Below are 10893 nucleotides of genomic sequence, written 5' to 3'. Positions count from 1 at the left end.
GATATCAACTAGCAAAAAGCGCAACAGATGGATGGTGCATTTTGTGTAATTATCTAAAACATTTGGTTAGAAAAGAATAAAAAAATTTTCCAGAATAAAGGAAAAGAGGTTGACGACATTATCAACTTGTCATTTCTAAACTACATGGAGCAGTTAGATGTAAATCTCTCACAATGTTAAAGATAAAAAGAAAATAACTATTACTGTTTCTTGTATAGGTTGTTTTTTTTTTTTTTTTTTTTTGCTTGTTATAGGTGGAATTTGTTGTCTTTTCCTGTTCCAACTTTTATGCTGAGCTTCTTTCCTTCAAAAAAAAAATCGTTTGAGAGGAAACTTTAACCGGCACTTTAATAAATGAAAATTCTTCTCACCAACAAAAGATAACTAATTGTGGAGACAATTTGCATTAAATTATGCAGGTCATGTTTTACACATACTGTATTAAAGAATCGACATTTTCTTCTTCAGCCGCATACAACAGTAATGATACATTCTGGAAAACTTGCTCTTCAAATGAAAATGTCAACATGACAACAAAAGATGGAATGCAGGTTGAAACATTAATTATCTAGTAACTGAGCACGTCCTCCAGTTCTTCAAGTAAAATGGGTCACTTGCTAACGAAAGCCATAAGCCGTTTCTGGTGGTGGAACCTGTACTCATCATTTTCCTTTTGCGGAAAATGTGTGATAACTCTGAATCTGCAATGTCATCAAAAACTGATATTCCAGGGTCAACCTCGCCCTACTAAATGAAACTTCATATGAATAATATCATCACAAACAAAACTATGTCCAAAAAAATGTAGATAATTATGTCTACTTCTTCCTCCTCTTCCCTTCTCCAGTGTCGTAACTTTCTGCTACATGTTTCGATTGTTTAGCATGTATCTCTAGTAGTTTAGATCTTGCATCACGGAAAATAGCATCTGATCTCGTAGCCAGAATTTGCTGCAAAGGTCATTTCATAATTGTTTAGCCCTTCTTATCAATGGTGAGCAAGAGAATTGCAGAGTTCAATACAAACCTGGATATGATCCATCGCTGCAAGGTTAAAACCAAAGATATCTTTCCATCCCTGATCCAAGGATTCGACACTTGTCAGTGAATCTGTAAGAACCTAGCATCTATATTAAGTAGAAGAATGAAACAGTAGTAGAAGAGCAAGACATGCAGTGATATCAGTGAGATATCATCCAATTTCCAGTATTTGCTTGTATTATGCAGTAAAAGGATTGAGTGACAAAAGCATCAGGTATTTGAGAGACCTGATTCTCTCCTAGTGCCTAATCCTATCTTTTCTCTCTTTTTTCATGCCCTCTCACTACTTCCCACAGCCCTTTATAGTTCCCACCTCTCTCTCATAACAGAATGCTCCCTCTCTCTCACTCACTTTCCAGCTAGGCAAGTTAGTTACAAAACCCACCTTGGCCCATATTCACTCAATTACAATTAAGTCCCTAATTTCTAATAAACTTGGTACGTAACAGAATCATTCAAGTTCATCACTTGTATCATTTATCGGTTATTTCTACAGAAACACAGGGCCCTGAAGGAAATATTTAATGTAAAAATCTTTCTTAGTAGGATTTACAAGAAAAAACATTCAATTCACCACCTGTAATATAGTATAAAATAGTTAATAACTGCTTATAAAGTAAATTAATATTAAAAAACAAAAAAACAGTCCCCCCAGTTCAAATTACAATAAATAAATAATTAACATTATTAAAACTTCCATGGTGAACCATAATTACTAGGTATGATATTCATATGGAATCGTATAAGAAACCTTGATATGATTGAATTATCCTTGAATTCTCTCGATGCCTATTCGGCATCAAAGGCATCAAGTTCTACATCCTTATGTATTCGATGCATCTCAAACAAGACTAAAAATAAGAGTAAGTTCAGCTAGTTTTCATCTTGTGCCATTTTGTATATACAAAGATTGTTTCATTTTTCAAAAAGAAGCAATCTTTTCCCATCCCAACTTCATAAGAATCAATGATTGAAAAAGTTAATGGAAGCTAACAATGAGGCATACCCCATCTGCTACTATCAAACCAGGTGTGCAACAGGCAGAAACCCTAGCATAGTTACCTTGACATGTTCATAAAAAATGTCGCTGAAAGCAGTCAAAATAGGTCTAGCAGCCGGTGTAGTAAGCAGCTGATTATAATGTGTCTGCAACAGTAGTGTTCCTATCCGGCAAATAAGCTCGACCTGCCATTATCAGGAAAACATGTTCTCACAAGTCAGAAAAGATCCTTTAGAACTTTGAGTTAATTTTAATGCATCCGTTGCTACTTCTTGTAGTTTCATTTATCATTATACAACAATATTTAAACTATGGTACATTCTTCAGTATCCTTGCTTGTATGAGAATCTAGTACTAGTAACCCTTTTATAATTAATAGTTTAAAAAATAATTTATAAACACTATTAACATATGAAAATTTCTGAACCACAAATAAGATAAGGGTACAGGAGAAACTTCCTTAAAAGAAACTACAGCATGAAAGGGCTAATCAAATTACCTTATCTGAATATGAAGTCCAATCCTTCAAGTATGACAGAAGTTTCAAAGCATCAGAAAAGGGTAAAGCCTGCAAAAAGAAATGGTAAAGCCATATTTGACGTTGACAATCTTGAAAAATAACTTACAATCATGTCAAGTATAATTTCATTATTATATAACTAACATTTTCCGACGTTCATGGCACATCTCCACAGAGCTTGATTGCTTTATGAAAGACTCCACATTCATGAATAAGAATTATACAATGTGTTTAACTTGCAAACAACATTAATTTAAGAAAAAAAAAAGCGAAAAACCTGCAAAAATTAAAAAATAGTACATTGTCGATCATAGCCATTTAGTGTCACTTGAGGGTTTATTTAAATCTGTCATTTACAAAAGACATGATTATGTTCAACAATTTAGGAGTTTAAGGTAATATAATTTAGATTTAGCGACAAGAAAATCATAATATTGGAACTGCTCATCTCTGGTGCTCCAGTGAGAAATTACATAGTAGAACTAAGGGAGATGATCAAGTTTAAGTGAATCAAACAACCAGATACATGGTCTAAATTTAATTAACATTTCTCAACATTGAATAAAAGTTCAAATGCTGAAGTGCTAAACATACCAATAATGTTTGCTCAAGATCATTGGAGTGAATATCTGAGAATGCACTAAGAACATAATCAGAAGGGGAAAGCCCATTCATAAGCGGATTTGCTTGGAATGCAGCAGCATTTTTATTATTTTTCTCCTCCTGTAAAAGAAAATCCGATAATTGCCACATCAATATTGTGAAATTGCAGACAAGTCAAAATATATCCTCATTGGGTCTCTCTTTTATTTTGGCACTCAAAATGAATGGACGGTATCTTCAGTTATAAATTAATTAATTATGCATAACTGAATGCTATGTATCGAGACAATGGCTTTGGCTTTGAACTCAGATAAATGGTGTCATTTGTTCCATTTAACCAACCACATTCAGCAGGTTTCATGCATAATTTGAAGATTTTATGTGTCTACCCATCTAAGATATTTATAGAATCAATAATGAGATAAAGCTTTCGTTTATACTACAAATGTTCTTGAAGAGAGAACATCTGTATACCTCATGTTCTGCAATACGCTTTTTCTCAGCTTCTGCTATGTCTAATCTCTCGATAATTAAGTCACTGGCAGTAAGGGTCTCCTGGGTTTTTTTCCCAGCTAAAGCCACAGCACCCTCCTCCGGTACTTCTTCCTTTGGTGCATACTTGTTTTCAAAACCATTGTCAAGATCAGCCTCAAACATTTCCTCCAACCTTTTCTCCTTTTCTTCCTGCAATTCAAATAATTTATGGTTAAGCAAATTTTTTATAGGAAGAACAGCATCAAATCCAAATTATTTCTTTTATAAATTTACCACCAGGGGCGATATCATGTGCCCTGCAAAAAAAGAAGTAAATAGCTCCATCTCACAAGTTTTTATACCTCAATGAAAAACTGCTCTTCTGTACGATCCCATCGGCGGATTGATCGGTCATGAGATCCAGTGACCACGAAATCACCACGATTACTTATTGCAAGACACCAGACATCTGCATGATGTCCTTCGAGAGTCAACAGCAATTCAAATTTATCAGCATCCCAATATTTTATCAGCCGATCTTTCCCAACACTAAACACATAGTGTGTCTTGGGAACAAATTGCACTGCCATAACACTGCCATGTAACTTTCATCAGATAATTCAATTACAGCTCCATCATTACTCCCAAATATAGAAAAAGGATAAAAAAAGATATAAATAAAATAATTATCATGGAAAATTAAGCTGCACCTGTCAGCATGCGCAAAAATAGATTTATGACAATCACCAAAATCCAGACCCCAAATCTTCAAATTTTTGTCTGCTGATCCAGTCACAATTAAATCTCCATCTGATGAGATATCCATACAAAGAACAGGCAGCTTATGGCCATATAATGAAAGGAAGAATTTGAACGTGTCTGCAAAGTGAACCTGAAAACAAAATAAATAAAGGAATTAAAGAACCCTTTTGAAAACCTAATATTGACTCTTTACATATATCAAATTCAAACCTTTATCATATACAACATCATTAAGACATGCAACATCAAAGGACTGGAGACTTAAGACAAAATTATTAAAACCACAAGAGGGTGTTTAGCCTCAATATACAGAAGAAAAAATGCTTATTTTCCAAACGCCCCGAAGTTGTAAGAATTTTAGGTCTTGAGAATATGTATTTTGAGGGGTGCAGGTAGAAATGAAAAAAGAACCATTGGCAGATGGGAAACTTATGATTCAAAAACAAAGATAAAAAGCTAAGGAGCAATAGTTGTGAACCTGGACACATTTAAAAATTTATAAGCCAAACAGGATAAGATCCAGATATCATACCTTCACAGTACTATCTAACAGCGCCACAGCAATATATTTAGAATCGGGACTTATTGCAACCACAAGAACATCATCATTCATCTTCATTGTACTGACGTTTGACACACTAAGTTGCTTAGTAGCCTGAAATAAAAAAAAATGGGGAAGTGTTACAAAATAAATAGATGGCAAGGAATGTAATTGTTTGTTTGAGATGATTTCATTTATATTAAATTGGAACAAATTAGAAGGAACAGATACATAGCTAGTAGAATAAAATAAATTTGCACTACCGGGGGCTATCTATCGAAACAACAGCATAATGAACTGCCACCTGTCCTATGGCATTTCTACATGTGCACACACGTGCAAGCATGCACACACAAGAGGGAAAAAATACATAGAAAATAAGAGGATAAATTTGATTCATTTCTTCTATTGATTCTCATAATGCTATAGCTCAAACTAATGCTAATATAACATTAGGGCATATCACATATTGAAAATTATTAACTTTTTCTACTTTATATTTGTTACTCAATGGGTGCACTGCAATTGTTACCCATATTCTCAAGTTCCTATCAATATAGACGTGCATGAAAACCAAAAACATCTTAGTGGTTAAGGATTACATACAAAATCTAGGAATTAAATATATCTAACAGAAAATGTTATAGAAGAGATTCTCAATAAGATTTTGCAGCATTCAGAAACAAAAAGTCTTCGATATGCAATATGAGAAACATTAAATTGAGATATCTACTTGTAACAAACAAGTGCGTAATAGAAAAATGATGAATGATGTCAAGAGCATACTTGACCGGGGCTTTGCTTCAACTGGTACTCCCAAAACTTAACGTCATGATCAGCACTTCCTGTGACAAAACCATTTTTATCTGGCAGGAGAGCAATTGAACGGACAGAAGCACCATGAGCTTCCACTGCTTCTAAACGAGTGCCACTTCCAATGTCAATAATTTCTATGGTTCCATCTTTAGTTCCAACAAGCCCATACTTGTTAGAGGGCAGAATTAAACTGCACAGTCCATACCCAGAATCGATTGTCCTTAGGCATGACCCAGTGCTAGGGTTCCAAATCTTAACTGCATTGTGACTAGTTGACATCAAAAGACTGTTGTCCGAACTAAGTGTGACACTTCTAACATCAGAACGGTGTCCTTGTAGCTCAATAGCAAGTGTTTTTGTTGCTTCACTGCTTTCAATGGAGTAAAACTCAAGTAGATTATTGTTCAAGGACAATGCTAAACTAGCCAGTGAATTCTTAGGAGTGACTGGACAAAAAGATATGGAGCATATCTTTTTGCTAGCTCTAAGGGTATGGAGTAGCTTAAAAACATCAGGCACAGTAACTGCAGGGTTACTTGTTTCTATGAGCCCTTGAGTCTCGGAAGTTATATCTCCTTTAACCCCTTTATTCACTTCTCCATTTTCAGTTCCCCCCAAAGCCTCTTTGGCATGTTTCTTCTCTTTCCTGCGGTGAACCCGACGTCTTGCCTTCTTCTTCGCCTCAGCCTCATCCAGAACACGGTATATCTCAACTGTCTTTCCTGCAACCTGACAAGCTAGCAGTTTCCCTGCCTTACTGAACTGCACAGTTGCCACTCTCTCCTTGCTTTGCCGCTGAATCTCGCCAAACTGCCTCAAAACTTCCCATTTGTTTTGAACAGAAGAGCCTCCATCACCAACCACTGCACTGTCCGCATTTACAGATTGTCCATCCACAGACTCATGCTTGATTGAATAAAACCGGAGCACCTTGTCTGCAGAACCAGTGACCAGATACCTTTCCTCAGGATCAACATCTATAGACCAAATTTCACTATGATGACCACCAACAATTTGTATACAATACTCGCTATCTAGATCCCACACTCTCAAGAACTTGTCTTTCGAGGAACTAACTAGCTTTTTCCCAGACCCCACAAATACTACATCAGTCACCTGCCACAAACAAACCAACTGACAATGACTTAATAATCAATCAAACCAATTACTATCAGCGTGTGTTCAACACAAAGTTTCACAAATGAACAAACTAAACCTGGTCACGATGCCCGCGGAGGCGAAACATGCCGGTCTCACCAACAACATCCCACAAAATGATATCATTGTCCTTGCTCCCGGAAGCAAGCACCGAAGCAGCCTTGTTGTAAAGAAGAGCAGTGACGGCTCCCTTGTGCCCACTCAGCGTGGTCTCACAAGTTCCCGCATCAGAGTCCCAAATCCTTATGCTACCATCAGCATAACCAACCGCTACCTGCATCAAATAACCCCCCACATACACATACGTATTGTGAGAAAGAAAAAGAGCGAAAACCAAACCACAGTGAAAACAAAACACAACTCAGAGAGAATCTAAGGAGAAAGACTCCCTGCATTTCTTCAGAATATTCACTTAAAAGGTGAATAACTTCAGCACCTCTAAACAGAGTAACCGCAATCAAACTAGCTCATAACTAACTTCTCTGACTAACTCGTCACAGTTAATATTCCATTCCATCAACGGTGTCGTAGCTGTACCTGGGAGGAAGAAGGGGCAGGGGCGATGGAGGTGACGGCGAGGGAGGAAACTCGAGAGTCAGGGGAAGGGGTTAGGGTTTTGGTGCAGATGCCTGGACGGACGTGCCAGACGCCGACCTTCTCGAGCGCCGGAGAGAGGAGGTGCTTGCCGGAGCTGTCATAGGCTATGTTGGACTCGACGGAGGCGATGACGCCGAACGATGCCGCCGGCTCGTAACGGAGGTAGGCCTTCACCATGGTTGCAGCTGAAAAACGTGGATTTGCTCTCGAGAAGGGTTTTAGATAGGTTTAATGTAGTTTCACTAGTTCTTCCTTTTTTTATTATTCTTTTTCCTTTTCCTTTTTTTTTTTGTACAATCTATCTACTTATCTTTCTATCTATCTACTTAATATACTAAAATTAGGTTCCCCATCTAATAAAAATGATGTATCAATTTCTGGTGAATCTATTTTTTGCCAAAATGAATGCACTATTTTCTCTTCTAAATTTATTATATAAAAATATCTTTATTATAATCTACTTAATATACTAAAACTGGATTTTCCCCCAGCTAATAAGGGTGACGTGTCGATCTCTCGTGAGTCCATTTTCCATCCAAAACAAATGAAAATTTTCATCTATTCTAAATTATTTTATAAAAAATACCTTTATTATAATTATATTATTATATTATAATTAATATTTAATGAATAATATATAATTATACTAATTTAGGAACATATCTTCATTATAATTATATCAAATCAATATTTAATGCACTATTAAACTACTTATCAATTATAATGCGTAATTACAATACATAATAAAAAATTGCCTTAATAATAAGTAATTTACATATTTATTTTTGTTTTACTAAAGTCTATAAATAGTGTTTTTCTGTGGTACATGAATCTAAATTTGAGAGTCGGCTCATAATTTTATATTTAGTATTTTTTTACTACTTCGTAGAATAAGAATGTATTCTTCGTTTTTTTATTGAAGTTTATCCTTTTAAGGTACAATTTATAATTTTTTATAATATTTTTCATATACTCATTATATTATATTATTCTTTTAATAATTTATTAATTGTTGTTACTCTAAATTATTCTTATCATCTAATGTTCCAATTCGATTGTCTTTTACCACAATCGTTTACAATGCATCACATCCATGAAATACCTCATCGAGTTGTCTTCACTGATTCAGGTTCCAACTACATGGATGTAAGCGTTCAAAGAAGGAGCAATAATCTCTACTTTACCGAAGGATGGTTGGATCTACTCACCTATTATGACCAACCTAATGGAATATGGTTAAAGTTAGCTTTCTTGAGAGGAGCTCGATTTTTTATTGAGGAATTGCGTCCACGGAATTTTATAGGGCAAGTTCAAGTTCCATCCCCTCCATGCTTTTTACGTCTGCCCGAAAATATTCAAAGTGGAGCACATAATGAGATTGAATTCTCTCAATTTAAGTTCAGTTTTGCTAAATTCGTGACAAATTCGGATATGCAATTTCAACGATTGGTAGTATATTTAATTTTTTTTTATTTTAAGTTGTTCATTATTAGAATAATTTTATAACATATTGTGATTTTTTTCAGAAATTACCGACTTTTTTTTGCATGCATGTAATGCCATTGAGAGGAATAAGGGTTACTTTGGTTTCTCGAGGTGGCAATTCTATACCTTGCCGCATTGCATAGATAGCGGATGATGAAGCTTATTTAACAAGAGGATGGTTTGAATTTGCACGAATTCTAAATATTGATATTTACGATGCTATTTCAGTAGGTTATCGTTATGAGAATGACTCTATATTATACGTGACTAAAAACTATAATAGATTCAATATTGTTTAAGTAATTTGGTTTTAATATTAGTATTTGATTAAATTATAATTAGAAAATTTTAAATTATTGCCTTAATTTATATATTATGAGTATTTTTTGTGGATGTACTATTTTTAAATAATTTAATAATTAATAAAATGAAGTGATGCCAGATATATTATTTAAGTTTGTTTTTATCCTTTATTTCTTTATTTGTATTTTCATTATATTTGACAAAATATCTCTATCTAAATATATAGTTTTCGTTGACCTAAACACAATTTAGTTGCCAATAAAAACCGATTTTATCTATAAAAAATAATGAAACATGTATCTTTTGATATTATATTAATATAATAAGTAGACATTATGATATAATAATATTTTTAATTGTATTATAATTAGCTCATAAATAATGTATGATTATATTATTTTAGAAAACTTTTTTCATTATAATTATATCAAATCAATATTTAATTATGATAAAATATGTTAATTATAACTATATCATAAAATTATAATAATTACGATAGTTACGTTATATATTTTAATCATTTATGTAAGTAAATAAATTAGAAAACAATTAAATCAAATCATGATGGTAAATAATAATATAGAATAATATTATACATTTAATTGCATTATAATTAGCTCATGAATAATGTATGATTATATTATTTTAGAAAAATATTTTTATTATAATTATATCAAATTAATATTTAATATATTATTTAAATTTATCTTTTATATAACAATAATATTATATATATTTATATATCACTTTTTTAAACTCATTCTTACAAATATTGGCATATATATAATTAATATAGATAACATATATACTTAATAAATATCTTTATTAAATTTATAACGATTAATACAAGATAATCTCATAAGTATAACCTAATTATAGCAAGAATTTTCATAAAAATAATTGACTACTAATTTGAATATAATTGATATAGTTAAATTGATACAACCGATAAGATTAAGAATATGTAGCAATTATAGCAATTATTATATCAATTATATCTATTCTATTCTATTCTATTATATAAAAATAGAATTTTTGCATTTAATGATGGAACTGATGTGGCATGCTCTTGAAGTGTTTCCAAATCTATTTCATTTAATTTGTCAAGCAAATCAATTATAATTAATTAATTATATCAATTAATTAATTTGATTAGTCATTCAAATCTCATCATTTATTATAATTTATATAAATTAATTAATTATAATCAATATTCAATGCGTTATTAAACTACGTATCAATTATCGATATTTTTAATCATTCTAATTATATCAATTGATATAGTTCTAATTCGCATTTAAGTATAATAATTTTATTAGAAGATAGTTGATGCACATATTAATAGTGACCTATTTAATTTGATATCAATTAGTGGATAATAATAATAATAATAATAATAATAATAATAATAATAATAATAATAATAATAATAATAATAATAATAATAATAATAATAATAATAATAAAAGGTCTACATGGTACATGCATTATATTTTAAAAAAGGTAAAATATATTTAAAAAAAATAGGATATCAATAATTAATTGTGATTAATATCAACATCAATAATTAATTCTTATTCGGTGAGTTCTATGG

At 32.4% G+C, this 10893-nt stretch overlaps 1 protein-coding gene across 1 annotated transcript; it reads right to left on the bottom strand.

Annotated features, from left to right (window-relative positions):
- Positions 1-381: 381 nt before the first annotated feature.
- Positions 382-7810, bottom strand: LOC112696594 (uncharacterized). The gene is made up of 12 exons (XM_025749415.3): positions 7452-7810; positions 6973-7188; positions 5727-6872; positions 4932-5054; positions 4348-4529; positions 4000-4231; positions 3638-3847; positions 3155-3283; positions 2540-2608; positions 2103-2225; positions 1027-1077; positions 382-950 (listed from the first exon to the last, which is right to left on the bottom strand). The coding sequence occupies exons 1-12, from the start codon at positions 7686-7688 to the stop codon at positions 819-821; spliced, it is 2850 nt and encodes a 949-aa protein (XP_025605200.1). The 5' UTR covers positions 7689-7810; the 3' UTR covers positions 382-818.
- Positions 7811-10893: the final 3083 nt, after the last annotated feature.

The sequence above is a fragment of the Arachis hypogaea genome, chromosome 6, assembly GCF_003086295.3.
Source record: "Arachis hypogaea cultivar Tifrunner chromosome 6, arahy.Tifrunner.gnm2.J5K5, whole genome shotgun sequence".
NCBI classification, from domain to species: domain Eukaryota; kingdom Viridiplantae; phylum Streptophyta; class Magnoliopsida; order Fabales; family Fabaceae; genus Arachis; species Arachis hypogaea.
This window is presented reverse-complemented; position numbering and strand designations above follow the sequence as displayed.